We start from the raw sequence: 21,112 nt of genomic DNA on the forward strand, positions 1-21,112 counted from the left end.
CCTGCCTAATGTCAATGGGCAGGGAGTTCCAGATGAGGCACTGGTTAGGCCTCATTTTCAGTACTGCATCCAGTTCTGGACACCACATTAAGAAGGATGCAGACAAACTGGAACAGGTTCAGAGGAGGGCAACAAGGATGGTCAGGGGACTGGAAACAAAGCCCTATGAGGAGAGACTGAAAGAACTGGGCATGTTTAGCCTGGAGAAGACTGGGGGGAGATATGACAGCACTCTTCAAGTACATGAAAGGTTGTCACACAGAGGAGGGCCGGGATCTCTTCTCGATCGTCCCAGAGTGCAGGACATGAATAGGCTCAAGTTACAGGAAGCCAGATTCCGGCTGAACATCAGGAAAAACTTCCTAACTGTTAGAGCGGTACGACAATGGAACTAATGACCTAGGGAGGTGGTCTCCAACCCTGGAGGCCTTCAAGAGGCAGCTGGACAGCCACTTGTTGGGGATGCTTTAACTTGGGATTCCTGCACTGAGCAGCAGTTGGACTCGATGGCCTTATGGGCCCCTTCCAACTCTACTATTCTAAGATTCTAAGAGTAGGCCCTCTAAAGTGGATGGATCTTAGTCATGCCCTTTAATTTCAATGGGTCTACTCTGAGGAGGAATATCACTGGATACAACCTTATGGCTTGTATCCCATGTAGCACCACATTAAAGCCACTTAGGAGGATACTTGTTCCGCTGCCGAAATGTTTTGGACAGCTGTCGTGCAAGAGAATGCACTAAACGAGGTTCCTGGCAGCTTTGGTCGCACAACAGATTGTCCAACAAGTGTCTGCTAGTGCAGTCACCACACTCGGATTTCTCCGCTGCACAACGTTAAAAGACGCCTGCCTGCTAGCGCCAGAGCCCTCGGATGTGGGGCCTATGCATGCATGCGCGCGTACGATTGCTCTTCGGATGCATGTAGAACACTTAAATATATATAAGAGAAAGAATTTTATAAGGAGCTTTTTATTACAATGCAACAGTCATATCTGAAGAGGTAACTCCTCCCCCTGTACAGCAATGGTCATTTTGCAATTTTTTATTTATTTTTAAATTAAGTATCTAACTTGCTGCTAACAAAATACCAGACCCCCCCCGCCCCCCAAAAAGGTTCAACTGCACGGTATTAACCCTTTCCCACGCCTTCCTCTTTATATATAGATATATATATATTTATATATATATATTTGCAATGAACCCCTCATATCAGCACTAGATCTAGTACCAATATGTTGTTATGAATAAGTAATAAAAAAGGGCTGTACTTCCATCTCTAGAAAATCTTTAAAAAAAAAAAAAGCCAAAGAAGAAGAGGGGAGCTGTTTGGAGATCCTGATGCTTCTATGATTTAGCTTGGAATTTTTTTTATGGGGGGCGGGAGAATGGGAGGAGCGGAATGCAATTTAAAAGCAAAAAATAATAATTAGCCAAGGTGCTGGAAGGCGATGGGGAGAGGTCGCTTGTTGAACAGAGGGAAGTGAGCACGAAATTCTTGGGTGAGGGGCTATGCATTAGAGACAGACTCCTTTTCTGCATCTGGGTAGCAGTTCTAAGTCAATGGTCAGACCATTCTCCCCTTGGCCCCCCAAAACTGGCAGCAAATGGAGTCAAGTGGGCTCTATCAAGTGGTATTGGTTTATTAACCCTCTCTCTTTCTCTCTCTCTTAAAACAGAACACTTGTTTTGGCACACACCCCTGCTCCTCTTTCGCTCCAAGTTACCTAAATTGTACACAACTCCTAGATAGCCAAAGTTGTTGTTGTTGTTTTTTAAAAAGAGAGAGCCATCATAGGAAGAGGGGTGTGCATGCGTGTGTAGTCCCAACCAGATTTAAAATAAAATTTACAAAAATTACGTCTCCAACATTTTGAGAGAAAGTAAGGAAAAATAAACCCCAACTGTACATTCTATCCAGAGAAAGGAGATTCAGCAGTTTTGTTTAAACTGTCCAGTAATATATTTTTTTTAAAAAAAGGGTTTAGCGCCGTCGAATGTCCAGGGCAAAACATCTGAGACAGGATCTGGTTTATTTTAAAGAGAAAAAAAACAGACTCAACCCCTCCCTCCCCACCATTCAGCTGCTTCAAATCTTTGGGTGATGGGGAGTCCATTTTGCATTTCTTTGCAACATAAGTTATTAGAGGATTCTTTTCCTCTTAAAGAAAAAGCCAGTTCCCCCCCTCCGCCAAACCCTCCACCATCATCCTTTAGAATGATGCCTCTGTGGGAATTGTGAGGAAAAAACAAAATAAAGGAACAGGGAGGGCAGCCAGTCCACCTTTGCTGGTTTTTGTCCATGAGCAGTTCCAGTGAGCAAGAAGTAGTATGTCCTTGATAGCTAACGACCGTTGCACGATCGACCAAAAAGGAAATAATAATAATAATAATATCTAAAATGGAACTAAAAGTTGAGATTTAAGGCGGGAAGGGGGGGAGAAAGAGACTGAAGCAGGCCAGAGCAGGTATCTGTGCAGTTCTTTGTTCCGTACTAGTGCTGGTCAGAAAAAACAAACACATAACCCCCCCTCCAAAAAAACCTAAAAATAGAGAGAAAAATACACAAAGTGTATGTGGGGGGTGGGAATAATAATAGAGAGCCTCCTCTCTCGAGGCAGCCTCTGCCGTCAGCAAAACAAAAATAATCATGAAATCGCAAGAATTTGGTTGCCCGACGTTCATTCGACACCTTCCCGAGCGTCCGTTCCACCCTGCAGGAAAGTGTGCTTGTCCCCTCGCCTCACACACACACACAAACGGGGGCTGATGAGAACAAGCTCAACCCCCCCCCCCACAAAAAAAAACCCCTTGCAGGCAGATCCGGGCTAAGCTCGAAAGCAGGTTTCGGGGAGTGGCAGAATCGAAGGGGGTGGGGAGTAGAAGGGGGAAAAAAACCCAAAAAAGACTTTAGAAAAAAAAAGGTATAAGTCTTCCACTCAAGGCGGAGGTTCCTGTGTTATTTCCACGTGGTGGATTGGGAGATGGATCTCGGGGGGATCATGTCTAGGAGATACTCGCGCTGGCGATCCACAGCCGAGGCGGCGGTTTTATGCACAGCGAGGCTAGGGTTAACGAAGTTCAGCGTCCCACCTAGAAGAAAGAGAAAGAAAGGAAAAAAAGGAAAGGAAATGGAAAAGAGTTGCGGCGAACGCCGCAGGAGGGCGCCAATGGTTGTATGGGCCAAACAGGGCAACTGAGAGGAGCAAAACTAAAGTAACCAGGGGAGGCTTATCGGCACACTGTGGTTGTCAGGAGTAGAAAGAAAAAAACCAAAGGGGCAAAACCTCCCTGCCACCATTCCCCACCAAACAAAGGAGGGGGAATCCAGCCCTTTGAGGCCTGAGCATGCTCAGGAGCCATGAATGTGGTGAAGGTGAGGAAGATGGGAGGGATCATCCCCCCCCCCCGAGGTGGCCGACTCTGGCCTTGAACAGGGAGCGCTCCCGCTAGTGGCGAGGGGACACAGCGGTATTTTGGTGCAAGCACCATCCATATAGGAATATCGATTGCCTGTATCCCAAGATGGACCTTTTGTCCATCGTCAAGCTCAGTGTCGCCTACTCTGGCTGGCAGCGGCTGTCCCCGCTTTTCAGGGAGAAGGCTGAACCCAGGGCCTTCTGGGGTGCAAGGCAGATGCTCTGCCACTGAGCTACAGCCCTGAAGACGGCATGTAAAGAGCCCTGCTTGCTAGTTGTCATTATGTTGTTAAGCTTCTTTAGAAACTGAGCCAGGGGAGAGGATGGTTTATTATGTATAATGCCGATAATGGTAATATTATTTGTTATTTAATTGAATTTTTGTAAATTGTATTGTCTTTATTGTATTTCTATTGTATTCTTATACCTGCGTTTATTTTTCTTTGTAAGCCGCCTTTGGCCGAAGGCGGGGTATAAATAAAATTTAATAATAATAATAATAAAATATACTGTTTTTTACTGGGGTTTTTAGCAACTAGAACGTCTCTTTATGTATCACCCCACTAAGGGTTCCATCCAAGCGGATTCTCTTTGGAAAAGACCCACTGAACTTAATGAGCCTACACGAGGCACATCAGCTGATTGGTAGGGCGGTTTGATCAGCTGACTAGCCAGTGGCCCTCCCCTTTCAGCCCAGCTCGGCGTTTACCTGCTCTACACCCGACGTCATATATGACATCAGAGGCAGGACAGGTGGACAAGGACTGGCAGGCTGAGTTAGGCCCACGGACTGGTCTAAGGCGATGCATGCGTCAACCTGCCTTTGCCCCCCAAAGAACCAGGGGCCGTGCAAACGCGATGGGAGTTTGTATAAAGTCTTGGCCACAGAAGGAGAGCTAAACTGCTGCAGTGTCACAGCCGTCCAACGCTTAAGAACAGTTTACTCAGACTTGCTAGGAACACAGAAAGCTGCCTTACACCGCATCAGACTCACTGGGCCATCTAGCTCAGTACTGCCTACACTGACTGGCAGTGGCTCCCAAGGGTTTCAGACTGGAGGGACATTCCCAGCCCTACCTACAGATACAGTAGGGCCCCACTCATGTGGCAGGTTAAGTTCCAGGCCCCCGCCGAAAAACGAAAACCGCCGGAAAGTGGGGCCCTACTGTATTCCAGCGGCCGCTCTCCAGCTGACAGCAATCAGCTGTAGCATGGGGAGCTCGCGCTCTATAGCTGATTGCTGTCAGCTGTAGCGGGCGATCAGCTGGAGCGCGAGGAGCTCTAGCTGCACCACTCCAGCTGACAGCGCTCAGCTATAGTGCGCGAGCTCCTCGCGCTCCAGCTGATCGCCCCGCTGGCGCCGCCGTATTAGGCTGCCGAAAAGCAGGGCCCTACTGTACCAAGGATTTAACCTGGGGCCTGCTGAAAGCAAGGCAGATGCTCTTCCACTGACCTACAGCCCTTCCCTCCAAAGAGAGGGAAGATGATGTTTTCAAGCATATGTGAAAATCAATCAATTAAAACACTCAAAACCAATTCCAAAACAAAAGCCGGGCAACAGCCCTAAGAGAGAAGCCACCAAAAGAGGAAAAAGAACGCCCCAGGGTGCAAATTCTGTGGAGTGCTTAAGAGTCCCCATATTGCTTTGCAACAGTGGAAAACACCAAAAAAAAGGAGAGCATGGAAATAAATTTAAACAGAAGAAAAGTGAGGAACACCGTTTTCGCCCAGAGGGAGGGAGGGAGGGAGGGAGGAGTTCAGTCTTGTTTTGTTTGCTGGTCGGACAAGGGAGTGCGGCCAGCGGCAGAAAAAAAATAAGAGAAGAGTTCTCGAGTGCGAGTTGTCTACCTGCGTTGACGAGAGTCTTCCTCCAAGCACCTCCTTTGCCGACGGGTCTCTGAGCACGCTTACCTTGCCTGCCGCCAAGCACGGCCACACCGGAGGCGGCGTTCTGCAACTTGGGCGACGGGCTAAATGCATGCAAGACTCCACGGGGGGTGCTGGCGCTTCGGGGCAGCTGGCTGGAGGCCTGCAGGACAGGAGGGGAAGGGCATGAAGGAGGCGGCCTGAACCAAATCCCTCTTCTATCGCTGCACAGGGAAGCTTGGAAAAATGTCCTCACTTCATAGCAAGGTCAGAAACTTGCCTTACGCCGAGTCAGACTGCTGAGTCCAGCTGACTCAGGATTGCCCACACGGACTGGCAGCGGCTCGCCAGGATTTCGGGCAGGGGGACATCTGCAGCCCTACCTGGAGATGCTGCCGGCTAAACCTGGGACCTTCTGAATTCAAAGCAGGGGCTCAGCTACTGAGCTGCAGACCTTCAGGGAACCCCTCTATCCTGCCCTACGCGGGTGCTTTGCCACCACGTCTTGGCTCTTCCCTTAAAAATAAAGTTAAGAGAGCCAGTGTCGCGTAGTGGTTGGAATACGACTTGGGAGACCTGGGTTAGAACCCCCACTCAGCCATGAAGCTCCCTGGGTGACCTTGGGTCCGTCACTGCCTCTCACCCTCAGAGGGAGGCAATGGTGAACCCCCTCTGAATACCGCTTCCCATGAAACCCCTATTCACAGGGGCACCATGAGTCCGAATCGACTTGAAGGCAGCCCATAACTTCTCCAAGATTCCAATTCTCTCATTATTCTGATTTTAAATAGGGACATGGGAAGCTGTCCTATACAGAGTCAGACCATTGGGTCCATCCTGTTCCATACAGCCCACCCTGAGGGGGCCCTTCCCAGCCTTGTTTGGAGATCACAGAATCATAGAATAGTAGAGTCAGACGGGGCGTATAAGGCCATCAAGTCCAACCCCCTGCTCAAGGCAGGAATCCAAATCACAGCAGATGCCAAGGGTTAAAAAACAGGACCTTCTGCATGCAAAGCGGCTGCTCCACTTTTCCTAAAATATGGGAAGGTTCCAGTCCTCATGGGGCCAATTTAAACAGGAACAGCGGTAGCTGCCCTCTATCGAGTCAGGCCATTCGTCCATCTGGCTCAGTACAGCCTGTGGCAGTGGCTCTCCAGGATTTCAGACTCAGGGGTCTTTCTAAGCCCTGCCAGAGATCGAACCTGGGCCCTTTTGCACGCAAGCGGGAGTTCCACTACTGAGCCACGAGAGTCCCAGGATGCCTGGAGTGCTAAAGCTCCCACCCCACCCCTAAACCGCTGAGCTGCTGCCATTTGCGTCTGGCCGAGTTCGAGGGCACGCTCGGTTCCAGCAGGGCAACAGCAAGGCTCAACAAGTCTGGCTGCAGTACCGTGCCAACTGCGCAGAGGCTCGGCAAGAATTGTTCTCAATGCTTATTTTCACGGACAGCTTTGAATTCCAAGCTCCAGAAGCCATCTACCTCTGAATACCAGCTGCCGGGGAACAGGCAGGTCGGGGGCCCTTAGAGCAGCGATGGGCAATCTGTGGCCCGGCAGATGATGCTGGGCTACAACTCCCATCAGCACCAGCAACAAGAATGGCCAAGGCTCCGGGAGGACCCCAGGATCCTCAGCACCTGTATGCAAAGGATGGAGGCAGGCCCTTATTTAGATGAGGCATTCCTCTCTCCAGGGAGGGAATGCCTCTTCCAAACAGGCATTCTTCCAGCTCTCATATGCAGTGTGTGTGTGGAAACTGGACTCCCAATTCCCAGCCACTAGCATGGTCAACAGTCAAAGAGTTGCAGTCCAGCCACATCTGGAGGGCCAAGAGGCTAGTCACCCCTTGTTTACAGAGGTGCCCTTGGCACCTTTGCATGTGGAAGACACACCTCCTTCCCTGGCCTTTGACACTAGATTCTTTTTACATAGATACGTTCTTCTGGTTGCCAATTGCTTTCACCGGTTTTCAGTCTTCTGTTTCTGTATCAACATGGACTAGCAAGGGAAGGAGGGCTCTACTTCGGCCTGCGAAGCAAACTTATTCAGCACAGCCAGCTGGAAAACCAAGGGCGCTCCCTGGCCATACACCCACCTGCTTGAGTGAGTGATGCTGCTCTGCTTTGGTCTGTACAGGGGAGGCTGCCTGTTGCAGGATCCGCTGCTCAATCTCCTGCTCCTGCTGCAGGGCCTTGACGAAGGCGGCCTTCAGCCGGCTGGTGTGCTCTGCCTTGAGCGCCTTCTTCTGGTTGGACGACATGCACGTCTCGCACATGATGGAGCCGCTCTTCTCCTCCCGCCACCGGCAAGTGAAGTCCGTCTTGCACTGGATGCACGTGTAGGGCTCCTGCGACGAGGGCGCGGAGGAAACCTTACCTGGGGGAGGAAGCAGGGAGAGTCGGTCCAGAACATCAGGACAACATCCCAGAGAGCCTCAGCTATGGGGCGGTACACAAATGTAATAAATAAATAAATAAACAAACAAACATCCCCCAGCCACCAACATAAAGCGCCCGAAGTTACATAATACACACAGGTTGCAGAATCCAGCCTTCCCTAGGCGCAGAATTTTAACTGCTTCAACACACAACGCCAAAGTTACATGGGTGTCATTTATTCCCTAGGGTTGCAATCAATGTTTATTATTATTATTATTATTATTATTATTATTATTATTATTATTATTATTATTATCATCATCAACAACAACAACAACAAAACAATAACAATAATAATAATTACATTTGTATACTGCCCCATAGCCGAAGCTCTCTGGGCAGTTTGCAACAATCAAAAACAAATATACAAATTTAAAAACAAAAAAAAAACCATTTAAAAACACATGCTAAAATGCCTGGGAGAAGAGGAAAGTCTTGACCTGGCGCCAAAAAGATAACAGTGTTGGTGCCAGGCGAGCTCATTCCATAATCTGGGGGCCACCACTGAGAAAGCCTGCTCATAGACCCACTGAAAGAAAAGGATTTTTTAATTTAATTTCTGAAATGCCTTTTTATGTACCTCTCCAGGCGGTTTATGAACAGACCATAAAATAGCTAAAAATGGTTTTAAAAACAGGGCAAAAGAAACAGCTGAGGACAAGGATTAAGAACAATACAGGAGAGACACCCGACTAGTCGAAACAAAAAAAGTCTTCAATTGTTTCCAGATAGTGGGCGCCTGTCGTAGGTCAACATGAATGTTGTTTCACAAATCAGGGCCACATTTAAAGTTACTCTGAGTTCCTAACCTAGACGCATGAGTTTCAGTGAGTCTACTCAACAGTAGGACACAACCCAAAGGCTCTTCCAAGGAAGACTTTGGAGTCTTTAAGGGGTTCCCCCTCCTCACCTTGTGCTTCTAGTAGGTTCTGAACCACCTCCTCCAAGCCCACCAGGTAGATGAACTCATTATTGGCCGCACTGGGCAGGAAGTTCATTTCGGGGGCCGGCGGCTTGGGCGGGGGGATTTCCAACAGCGTCTTCTCCAGCTGTTTCCGCAGTGCCAGCTTGGCGGCAGCTTGCCGGCTGGCCGGGGAGTCGTTGGAGTTGACGATGGAGGCGACGCTGGTGGCGGCGGCGTTCACCTGGGCCGACGTCACAGCTGTACCTTTGAGCGAAGTTGGGGAGGCCTGGAGGAGGAGGAGGGGACGGGAGGTTTTAAAAAAAAGGCAGTTCAGGGGGACTGCGCTGTCCTGTCATCATGCTTGCTTTGAAACAGGCCAGGAAGTTCTAAAGGCAGAGTCTTTTAATACTGAGGAGAACTTGTGAGTGAGGGGTGAAAAAAAAGGTAAAGGTGTCCCCGCACTTGTAGTGCGTGTCGTTTCCGACTCTTAGGGTGACGTCTTGCGACGTTTACTAGGCAGACCGTATATATGGGGTGGGATTGCCAGTTCCGTCCCCAGCCTTTCTTTACCCCCCAGCGTATGCCGGGTACTCATTTCACCGACCACGGATGGATGGAAGGCTGAGTGGACCTCGACCCCTTTTACCGGAGATTTGACTTCCTCCTTCCGTTGGAATCGAACTCCGGCCATGAGCAGAGCTTCGGCTGCGTTACCGCCGCTTCCCACTCTGCGCCAAATACTGTCCGGGCTCAATTCAAAGTGCTCATTTTAACTTATAAAGCCAACACCTCAAGGGCCGCCGTTCCCCACAGGACCCATGCTCGGTACCAGGCTCGTCATCTGAGGCCCTTGTTTGTGCGTTTCCTCAGAGAGGTGCAGAGGGTGGCGACGCCAGAACCGGCCCTTTTCAATGGGGGCTCCCCACTTGTGGAACCCTCCCACCCCCCCGGGGAGCACACCTGGTCCCATTGTCTGTTTTTAGGCACCAGGAAAAACCATTTTTAATTCCCCCGGTTTTTGGTTCTTAACTGGGCAGGTATCTAGTTATGTCTATGGCCTCTTTATTGTCATCTTTTTAGTCGGGTGGATGAACATGGATGGGTTTTATCCAACGGTAGTTCTACTCAGAGTAGATCCATTGAAAGTAATGAACCTCACTTAGTCATGTTCATTAACTTCAGGGGGTCTACTCTGAGTAGGACTACCATTGAATATCACTTTTTTTAAAAAAAAATGTAGTTTCTATTGTCTCAGTTTTGTAAGCTGTTTTACTTTATTGTATTTGCCCCTTTTTACACGAAAGATAAATAAATAAAATAAATCTGGCCTTTAGCCCACAAAGTAGGTGCTCTTCCACAAAGGTACAATCCCTTACTAAAACATGGGACTTTATACCGAGTTAAACCGTTGGTCCATCTAGCTGAATAGTGGTTGTGTGTGTCCAGTCACACACAGCAGAACTCCCCAAAGCGCCGAGACCCTGCATGCAACCTCCTCTATGGGTGGGTAATTCTGGCATGCCTGTGCACTGAGTGAGACCAAATCGCTGGATTCCTGCTAATGTGACAGGGGAAAAAACCCTCAAGAGAAAGTTAGGCCCAAAAACAGCAACTCAGTCAGAGACACAGTAGGCAGCATCCTTCTTTATGAACCTATTTACACAGACATCACCCTAACCCTAACCGGGATTGTTATATGTGTGTTTTGATCATTTTAATGGCTGTGTAACGGCTTCTCAACTTGTAAACTGCTCAGAAAAATATTCATGGCAGCAAGCGGTATATAATGAGGGAATTCTCTGAGGCAGCCTCTAAGCCAGTCTTTCCCAACCGATGTGCCTCCGGATGTTGTTGGACCACAACTCCCATCAGCCTCAGCCATTGGCAATGCTGGCTGAGGCTGATGGGAGTTGTGGCCCAACAACATCTGGAGGCACACCGGTTGGGAAAGGCTGCTCTAAACTGTAGTATTACCTAGCCACAGAGCTGCGCCTAGCACCTCCATTATGTAGTTTCCGTTGTATACTGACAGTGCACCGCTTCACCTTGATTGTTGATACCCAAGATATACATTAGGACCCATCCTAGTCAGTTCAAAACAAATTAGTTTTTAATGCTTTACTTCAAGCTGTTCCAATCCACCCTCAGATCTTACAATGAAGAGCAGGTAAGAAAGGAAATGAATAATAATGATATGTCTCTTCAACACCTGCTAAAAATGCTCCTCTTTCAACCAGCCTTCTAAAATCTGGTTGGCATCTGTCTTGGATTTGAATTGATATTATGTAAGGGCTGCCATTGTTAAAAAAAAAAGGTCCTATATTTTCAGATTTTTAAATATATGTATATATATATATAATTTTTTAAAAAATGTAACTTACATTTATATACATATGTTATTATATTGTAAATTGCTTCTGAATAACTCATGGGAAGCGATTCATATATGAAATTAATAATAATAGTATAATAAATCATTTCTGTCGGTGCACTTTGGGCTTTCATACAATCATAGAGCTGGAGTCCAACCTCTGCTCGATGCGGGAATCTAACTTAAAACATCTCCAAGTGGTGGCTGTCCAGCTGCCTCTTGAATGTGTGCAGTGTAGGAGAGCCCACCACCTCCCGAGGTCATTGGTTCCATTGTCATACTGCTCTAATAGGGAGGTTTTTTCCCTGATATTCAGTCAAAATCTGGCTTCCTGTAACTTGAGCCTATTGACGATCGAGAAGAGATCTTGGCCCTCCTCTGTGTGGCAACCTTTCAAGGACTTGAGGAGTACTCTCAATTTATGTTTTAATGTCTGTAAAATTGGATTTTATGCTTGTAAACTGCTCAGAAGCCTAGTTTGGCATTAAGTGGTATATGAATTAATTAAATAATCATAGAATCGTAGAGTTGGAAGGGGTCTATAAGGCCATCCAGTCCAACCCCCTGCTCAATGCAGGAATCCAAATCAAAGCATTCCCGACAGATGGCTGTCCAGCTGCCTCTTGAAGGCCTCCAGTGTCGGAGAGCCCACTACCTCTCTAGGTCATTGGTTCCATTGTCGTATGGCTCTAACACTTAGGGAGTTTTTCCTGATGTCCAGTCGAAATCTGGCTTCCTGCAACTTGAGCCCATTATTCCGTGTCCTGCACTCTGGGACGATCGAGAAGAGATCCCAGCCCTCCTCTATGTGACAGCCCTTCAAGTGCTTGAAGAGTGCTATCATGTCTCCCCTCAGTCTTCTCTTCTCCAGGCTAAACATGCCCAGTTCTTTCAGTCTCTCCTCATAGGGCTTTGTTTCCAGTCCCCTGATCATCCTTGTTGCCCTCCTCTGAACCCGTTCCAGTTTGTCTGCATCCTTCTTGAAGTGCGGAGACCAGAACTGGACGCAGTATTCAAGATGAGGCCTAACCAGTGCTGAATAGAGGGGAACTAATACTTCACGCGATTTGGAAACTATACTTCTGTTAATGCAGCCTAATACAGCATTTGCCTTTTTTGCAGCCACAACAACAATGAATGACGATGATGGTGAACAATCATCACCCATCCATTACCACCATGTACTATGATAATAATGAGAATAATAAAGATGTTGTCATGGCCCCGTCGGAGGACTCATCAGACAAGGATGACTCGGGAGCAACAGCAGCAGACCCAGAAGCAGCAGACCCAGAAGGAGAAATGGAGGAAACTCCTGAGAACCAGCTCCTTCTCCCCCTCAGCTGCAGAGCACCCCAGACTCGGCTGAAGCCCTTCAGCCAGACGCAGGCAGTGAACAGGATACTCCCCCCTCACCTGCAGAACGTAGACAACAGAAGGTCAGGCAGAAGAGGGGCAGGCCTGTCCACTTAAGGCCAAAACGCTGAGGGCTCACACCTGCTGACAAACCCGCTCCTTAAAAGTCAAACCTTGGCTGCAGCTTGTTGCTGACTACAACGTTAGGCGTGGCTTCGTGTGTTTCTAGTTTCCCTGAATCTTATCTTGGACTGACCCCTTGGCAACTGAACCCGGACCTCTACTGACCTCGCTTCTGGACTTCTGGCTTGGCACGTAAGCTTAGGACGGGCCTTCCCTTATCATGTTTCATCCTCGTTAGCCTGGCAGATTTACGACCAGACTGCCAGCTAAGGACTTTCCCGAACTGATAACTACCCAGGAATTCCCAGCCCCCACCGGCACTGCTGTCTCAGTGCAGAGCTGACAGATGTCGAGGATACAAATGGTGGCTCTGTGGGGCAGCCTCGATCGCTCACCCCCGCCCCGCTTCTCAAGCTCACCTGCGGGATGTTGACCAGAAGGCTTGCATTTGGGACGCTGGCAACGCGGATGAGGCCCTGTTGTATGATGCGCTGACCCTGGATCTGCACGCTTGGGACAGACGCCCGCGGGGCCAAGAGCAACGGAGGCGGCCCCGAGCTGGAGTGCTGGCGGATGTTGTGGATTTGCTGGGGAGACACAGAAATGGGCTGATGCAGATGGATCCATGGGGAGGGAGGGAAAATGGAAGGGGAGGAGCAGAGAATGGCAGCAGAGAAGAAGGGCGAGAGAAAGATGACGCAATGGGGGGGAGTCAGAAGGGCGAAAAGAAAAGAGAGAGAGAGCAACAGCATTAACATTTTTTGAAGACAGGAAATGGTAGAAAAACCAACCCTGCAGGTTCATTTTTGCAACAGATGAGAGGATGGTTGGGTTCAACCCCAAGAAGATCGGACGTTAATTTTTTGCTCTCTGTCAAACATAATAATGAGAAAACCAACTAAATTCTACCCAAACTAGACTCACTGAAATGAATGGGATCTAAGTTAGCCACACCTTTTGATTTTAGTGGGGTCTACTCTAACCATGGACCCAGCTCAAGTGTCCTAACACACAACCCCTCAAGGTAGGTCTTTAACGGTCTCACAAGCGTGCTCAGCATTGGTTTCCCCCTTTCTTTCGTTAAAAGTACGTTTACGTTGTACATTTATTATTTATTTATTAGATTTATATCCTACCCTTCCTCCCAGCAGGAGCCCAGGGTGGCATTTGACTTTATTGATTGATTGTACTTATATACAGCCCCATAGCAGAAGCTCTCTGGGCAGTTTACAGGTTTAACGTTAATTCTTAGAATGGTAAAAAGCATTGGTGACATGATGTTTGGCCTCCCCTGTTTTCTTTTGTGAAACAGGGTTGGAAATTAATAATAATAATAAATGCAAAAAATATGGTAGCTCGTGGTTGCATCCATCCAACTCAGAACAGACCAATTAAAATGACTAACTGCACTCCATTAATTTCAGTTGGTCTACTCTGAGTAGGATTTAGTTGGCTACAACCCTCAGCATTCCACACACTTTGGAACACAAGAACATGCCTTAATTTTACTGCGAGTGTGCAGCTTGCTCCTGGCTCAAGGAGAAGCACTAACCAGGCACCTTGGCTACCGTGACAGCTGCGCCAGCGCTTGTGGTTTTTGTTCTGTCTAAAGCAAAACAATGGTCTGCTGCAAGACGGGAAAGATTCAGCACCACGTGCCAGCACGCTGCTCGCTTCAGAATAAGCCACGGTTTACCACTCGCCGTGATGTGCAAACACAGGCAACTGGCTGCCAACAGCTCCTCAGCACATCTGGAGATGCTGAGGATTGGACCTGGGACTTTGCGCGTGCAAAGCATGTGCACTATGGCCTTTCCCCTAGACATACTCAGGGCCGGCACCAGACTGCAGTGGGCCCTCAAGGGTGGCGACGGCGGCACTACCGCTCCTCACTACCACCAGGGGCTTAAACAGTCCCAGCTGTGTCAGTGTGCTCACACCTACCATCACCAAAGATGATGGCAGGGGCCTCTTGACGCCCCTGCCACCATCTTGGGCGATGGCAAGCCTGCGCGCACAGCACGCCGGAGAGGTGATGCAGCAAGCGGCGCGGCCAGTCTGTGCCAGCAGCGGGGCGCGGGCGCGTTTGCCCGAGAGGGTGTCTTCCACTCTGCACTCCTTGGTAGCAGTAGGCTGCAGAGAAAAGGCTCTGCAACCAATGCTAGTGCAGATCACAGAGCTGGATCTACACCTGCCCAGACGCAGCAGTAGGGGCCCCTCGGCCAGTGCCTAGCCTGACCGCCTGCAAGCACTGGGCCTGGATATGCTAAGATCCCAGTCTTCATGCTTCTGAATAAAGAGCTGATTTAAACAGGAACAAAGGAACCCGCCTGACAGCAAATTGGCCCATCTAGCTTAGGACTGTCTACATTTATCGGCAGTGCTGCCCCAGCTTTTCAGACGGGGAAAATTCCCAGCTCTCTCTGGGGATTGAACCTGGCTCTTCTGCGCCGCTTAGTTACGGTTCCTCAAGTCCCTTGAACAGTGCAGGAAGAAGGAAAGAGCAAGACAGGCGAGCAACTCACCTGCGCTCCTCTGACTAGAGGGGGCATAACTATCTGCGCGTTTTGCTGAGAGCCCAACTTTGAAGACGCCTGCTGTCCGCCGCGGATCAACGGGGGAGGGATAACCGTCCCGGGAATCCGCGAAGAAGAATTCTGTAAGGGGCGGGAGGAAAAGGGAGGCAGTTTTCTCTGTAAGAGCAGAAGGCCAAATTTAGCGTCACCGAAGCTCCCCAGTTGCCCAACAGGAGGTTGAACAGCAGGACTGAAGCCAGCAGAATATTTGCTGTATGGTTAGGGAGGCTCTGAACACAGGGCAGCGATTTCCAAAATGAACTAAAGGGCAGCTAAATGATCTGATTGGTAAGGGGGGGAAATTGACCTTCCTGCCTCAGAACCTCCAAGGAAGCTACCTGAGTGGCTGAAAGAAAAAAATAGGTTGTGACAATAAGCCTCTGTGGCGTCCCTGCATTGGATCATTCATAGCAAAAGCTGCAACAGATTTGCCTGCCCGAAAGAGGCTGCTGCCTGTTGTGTCTCTGCACGTGTGACTCCTTTGGCTTCACCTCCGAATCAGCTTCTGCAAGGATCTTGTTCCTACACTGGGCTATATTCAAGGAAAACCAATCCCAGCGTGGACATGCAACAGAATTATCCACCCACGGGTGCAGACTGAAATTCTGCCTGAGCCATCATGGTGGTGGTTTGCCTGCTTTCAATGAAGTGGCGGACCTAGAACAATGACTTGGAAAAAAGTAGGCTTTTTTTGCTGGGGTGGGGAAGAAAGGTTAGACTCCTCTGAGGGTGGGCAATTCTTAACTCTGTGGATGCTTAAAAAAAAGACTATTTTTTGGGAAGAAGGGAAAGATACAAATTTAATAATAAATATTTTTATTTTGAATGAAGGAGTGAGGCACGCCAACTTTTTAATTCCAACTTTTAAACAAACAAACAGAAAAATCTGGGAAACATTGGAGGTCAGTTTGGGCTTCCTTTCTGCTAACCGCTTTGAATACTTGTCCGATCTGCAAAACGTGTACCAGTTCTGGTCGTGTGAGCAAGACGGATGGCTCCAAGCGCCAAAATAGGAACCGGCCTGTTCATCACACAAGCAGGGTTCTGTTTGCTGCTCAGAAGCAGTTTGCATCTGAGGGGATGGCTTGGGCAGAGCACGCCCCAGGCTACATTCCCTCCCCGTTCCTTTCATTTTCGCTCAACCCAAATGCGTGCCCAGCTCGACCGCCATCTTGTGCTTCCTCTCCCCGCACACTCACCTGAAGAAGGGCAGACTTGCTAGATGCAATGTTCTGTGTTCCCCGCACCAGCGGTGGAGGAGTTGCCACAGCATTTCCTGAAGAGCCAACAGGCTACTCAACACGTATGCAAAAGGGGCATGGGGGGAGAGAGAGAAGAGATGGAGCAAAAAGTAATTAGGGACTGGGCAATTAAAAATCCCAGGACGGTTGTGCTATCTTGATTCCGCTACCCAACTGCCCTTTTCCCACATCACAGAAACATAGGAAGTGCTGTATACCAAGCACACCATCAGTCCATCCAGTGTTGTCTACACTGACTGGCAGCAACTGTTGAAGGTTTCAGATGGGAAACACAGGATCATAGAATAGTGGAGCTGGAAGGGGCCCATAAGGCCATCAAGTCCAACCCCCTGCTGAAGGCAGGAATCCAACTTTAAGCATACCCAACAGATGCCTGCCCAGCTGCCTCTTGAAGGTCTCCAGTGTGGGAGAGCCCCCCTCCTCCCTAGGTCATTGATTCCATTGTCGTATGGCTCTAACAGTTAGGAAGTTTTTCCTGATGTTCAGCCAAAATCTGGCTTCCTGTTGACACCATTATTCCATGTCCTGGGACAATTGAAAAAAGATCCTGGCGCTCCTCTGTGTGGCAACCTTTCAAGTATTTGAAGAGTGCTATCATATCTCCCCTCAGTCTTCTCTTTTCAAGGCTAAACATGCTCAGTTCTTTCAATCTCTCCTCATAGGGCTTTGCTTCCAGTCCCCTGATCATCCTTGTTGCCCTCCTCTGAACCTGTTCCAGTTTGTCTGCATCCTTTTTGAAGTGCGGACACCAGAACTAGACGCAGTACTTAAGGTGAGGCCTAACCAGTGCCGAATAGAGGGGAACTAATACTTCACACAATGTGGAAACTATACTTCTGTTAATGCAGCCTAAACAGCATTTGCCTTTTTTGCAGCTACATCGCACTGTTGGCTCATATGCAACCTGTGATCAACACCAATCCCAAGATACTTCTCGCATGTGGTGTTGCTGAGCCAAGGGTCCTCCATCTTATAACTGTGCATTTGGTTCCTGGGTGTAGGAAACATTCCCCTCTTCCACTCGGTTACGGTCTTTCCCTTGAAAATACAGTTTTTTATTCTGATTTGAAACAGGGAAATAGGAAGCTGCCTTATACCAAGTCAGGCCCCTGTTCCACCTAGCTCACTACCATCTGCACTAACTGGCAGTGGCTCCTCAGGATTTCAGACGGGGAAACTGCCAGGCAATTCTGACATTCTTATCCCTGAGTGCAGCTGCCTTCACCAGCCACTGCGGGAGCTAACACAGAACGAGTGATCAGCAAGCTAAGCAGTACCTTCTGAGCCGTCGTCTCCTTCTGTATCTGACTCTGCCGTAATTTCTTCAGCAGCACGAGTTTAGCCTCTTCTAACCGCAGCTCTTCCTTCAGCTGCTTGATCATCTGCTCTCGCTCCTCTGGGCTGCTTTTCTGCAAGGACGGGCGCAGAGAGAGAAAGGGAGAGGTGTGAAGGCTTAATTTTCCAGTTGGGAAGGAGGGCTCAGGGGAATGGCTGAATGGGATGCTGTTTTGGGGACAGATTTGAAGGGAGGAGAGGGGCAACAATCACACAGGTCGAAGGTGCAGACCTTGGTCAGGTTGGTGGGCTGGATCCTGACCTCCCCCCATGGACCACTTTTGACAGGTAGGTGGGGCTTCTAGCCGGTCAATCGCCCAAAGTCATTTTGGTCACCAGGTGACAGCTTCACCTTTTGTTTTGTTCGTTCGCAGGTGCAGTTTGGATTGAAAGCACGCTAGCAAACTTACATTCTTCCTCTGCAGAACAGCAATAAAGGCGGTCTGCAGAGGAATAAATGTCCATTTGCCTGCAGGTACAGTTAGAATCCAGCTTCGTACGGACACCTTCACAAGGGCTTGCTGTCAGTGTCAATCAGCTGCTTGGTGCCGAGAGCAAGCCCTGCTTGCCAAGAGACAATCAGGAGCGCACTTTACAACTCCCAACTGTCCCCTTGCAGCTGCGTGGTGGGTGTCGCTTAGGCAAAACACCCTAGCAGCCCAAATTAGGACCTTGACCAGGCCTATTTAGATTCCCCACTGCTGATGTACGTGTACGTGCTGGCCATTCCATATGAGCCCCCCTGAGACCAAAGATCATTATGTAGAGACCCTTCTCTCAGCTCCACCACCCTCACAGGCACTTCTGGTGGGAAAACAGGAGAGGGCCTTCTCAGTGGCTGCCCCCAGGCTCTAGAACTCCCTTCATAGGAAAGTCAGAATGGCACCCTCACTGCTGTCCTTCCATTGGTAGGTGAAGATTTTTCTACCAATAGGCTTTTGGGAACTAACTGCAAGGGCTATTAAAAAGAGTGCCATTTTTACTGATATGTATTTTGTAGGGTTGTTTTTAATCGGTATGTTTTAAATGATTTTAATTTTACACTTTAATTACAACTTTGGTACGTTCTATTTATATGTTTTTAACTATATCTGGTTACATTTTTGTAGGCCGCCTCGCATCCCAGTTCAGGGAAAGGCAGGATACAAATGAATATAACAACAACAACGTCAGTAAGAATAATAAAGGGGCAGACAAGGAGAAAGGGATAGGCCTTCATGAAATGCTTTACAGGTGGGCTGGGGTTGAAGCGCTGGAATGCCCTACCCCAAGAAGTCCGCTCTGCTCTCTCCCTGTTGGTTTTCCGGAGACTTCTGAAAACGATCTTGTTCCGGAGAGCCTTTGGGAAGGACTGAGGGTAGAGCCTGACACTGACTTTATGCCTTCTGCGTTAAATTTTACCTTTGTAGTCCCTTTAGTACTGATCTCTCTATATATGTATATGTGTGTGTGTATATCTATATATATATCTATATATCTATATCTATATCTATATCTATATCTATCTATCTATCTATAATATTTTAAGTATTTAAATTTATTTCAATGTTTTTGTGACTTTACTGTTTACAATTTTATTATGTACGTGTTTGATTTTATTTTTGTAAGCCGCCCTGAGTGCCCTATTATAGGGGAGAAGGGAGGGGTAGAAATATTTTAAATAAAATAAATAAATAAACTACGGGCAGAACATAAGAAGAGCCTGCTGGATCAGGCCAGTGGCCCTTCTAGTCCAGCATCCTGTTCTCACAGTGGCCAACCAGGTGCCTGGGGGAAAGGATGGAGGTCTTAGGGGAGCAGAAACACTCTGGTGCAGCTAGGGGTGGCTGAATTAGAAGACCCACATGATGTAACTGGGGATAAAACCTAGAATGATGGGAGGGAGGGAGGATCAGAAGCCAAGGAAACCAAGGACAGGGTGTCACAAGGTCAGAGCACAGCAGCAGTATTTGAAACAAGAGCTGGGAGACTGAAATGCAACACAGGAAAAAGTGACGTCTGGCCCACTAGGGTGAACAGGGTATCGCCCCATCAATCTCCATCTGCCCTCAGCCAGCCAGCCTTCCTATCTGGACCTGGGATTGGCCCTTGCCTGCCAGCGTCCTCCCCCTCAGTTTTGCCCTCACGGCGTTAAGGCGGCTAACTGAAGAAGGCTTTCACTGAGGAGTGACCCAGCCAAATTATGGAGTATTAACTGGACACCTATGGTTTTATTGTTGTTAAGAGCTCTACAGCAGGTGTGGGGAACCCTAGTTCCTCCAGATGTTGCTGAACGACAACTCCCCCCATCCCTGCTCAACTGGCTCTGCTTGCTGGGGGCTGATGGGATTTTATATATTAGATTTATATCCCACCCTTCCTCCCAGCAGGAGCCCAGGGAGGCAAACGAAAGCACTAAAACATCATAACAGACTTGACTTCCGGGAAGGGTGACTTCGCTTGTGCCTGCTTTTGAGACGGGCTCCCGCCTCAAAAGAAGCTTATTCAGATATAAATCAGTCAGAACATTTTTTTTTTGACTGATGAAATTTCTCCCGGGCAGGGAGGTAACGTAGAGATCAACCTCAAAAGCCTGTTTTTGTTGGGAGGACTGGATTTCATTAATTTATGAGAAAAGGTCCAGCCAGCAATGCTGGATGGACTTCCGAACAAGCTCTATCTGTTTAATGCGATACGTTTATCTTTTCTTCAAAGAGAAAACAGACTAACAGGCAAGCACCCTTCTTTCTATTATTTTTTTTACTTGGTTTAAATTGTTGCAGCAAAAAGAGATTTATCAAATTAATCAGCTTTAAAGAACTTCTGGATGAGCTATAACTCTTCTCTGTTATTCACGAAATTAACAGCTTATCTCTGTTTCTATTGCAAAAAGCTGTCCTGGAAGTGCATTCTAAAGATATAAACAGAAGAGGGATTTCTATTCCGAGGAACATTATATTGTCTGGGACTATTCTCTTTTTGGTCTATTTTATTTTGACGAATCTGCTTCTTCACGACGCCACTAACTGTTTTGATGCTGGGAACTAAATTTGTTTTGTATTTTTGAACATACAGAGATAAGGCAGGCTGCTCTGTTTATACTGTGATGTCATCAAGCCTGGAATATTAACCCAATTGTTGCTGAAATAAGAAGTGGTTCTTCTTTATTTTTGTTTTGTTTTGTTTTCGTGGTTTTAAAAATGGCAATCAAGAAAGTGGCTGAGAATCTGGAAGTAATTATGTTTCAGAAAATAATGGATGAGATTGAGATAACGAAACAAACCCTGCGACAGGGCAGTAAGGAGCTGAAAATTGAACTGAGCAAAATGACGCAGGAGCTTAAAGAAATAGGGGATCCTGTGAGAGAGGAGAATGAGATCAGAGATGAGAAAAGAAAAAATAAAGGGAAGATACAAGCCCTGGAGATTGGAACAAATGTGGAATTGGAAAAAGATCTGGAGTTTATAGATATTAGAAATAAA

At 48.0% G+C, this 21,112-nt stretch overlaps 1 protein-coding gene across 9 annotated transcripts in view; it reads right to left on the bottom strand.

Moving 5' to 3' along the window:
- Window positions 1-2,603: 2,603 nt before the first annotated feature.
- Window positions 2,604-21,112, bottom strand: part of GATAD2A (GATA zinc finger domain containing 2A) — a 91,553-nt gene continuing 73,044 nt past the window's right edge. For 6 of the 9 annotated variants that reach the window (XM_061601707.1, XM_061601709.1, XM_061601701.1 and 3 more), the window contains 8 exons: window positions 17,594-17,725; window positions 16,254-16,346; window positions 15,004-15,135; window positions 12,898-13,086; window positions 8,635-8,914; window positions 7,382-7,662; window positions 5,267-5,447; window positions 2,604-3,092 (listed from right to left, as the gene is read on the bottom strand). In XM_061601707.1, the coding sequence (XP_061457691.1) occupies window positions 2,959-3,092; window positions 5,267-5,447; window positions 7,382-7,662; window positions 8,635-8,914; window positions 12,898-13,086; window positions 15,004-15,135; window positions 16,254-16,346; window positions 17,594-17,725 (1,422 nt within the window). In that variant the 3' untranslated portion in view covers window positions 2,604-2,958. The remainder of the gene's footprint in view (window positions 3,093-5,266; window positions 5,448-7,381; window positions 7,663-8,634; window positions 8,915-12,897; window positions 13,087-15,003; window positions 15,136-16,253; window positions 16,347-17,593; window positions 17,726-21,112) is intronic. The other 3 variants (XM_061601708.1, XM_061601702.1, XM_061601703.1) reach the window with 2 other exon arrangements.

This window comes from Rhineura floridana, chromosome 18, assembly GCF_030035675.1.
Source record: "Rhineura floridana isolate rRhiFlo1 chromosome 18, rRhiFlo1.hap2, whole genome shotgun sequence".
NCBI lineage: Eukaryota > Metazoa > Chordata > Lepidosauria > Squamata > Rhineuridae > Rhineura > Rhineura floridana.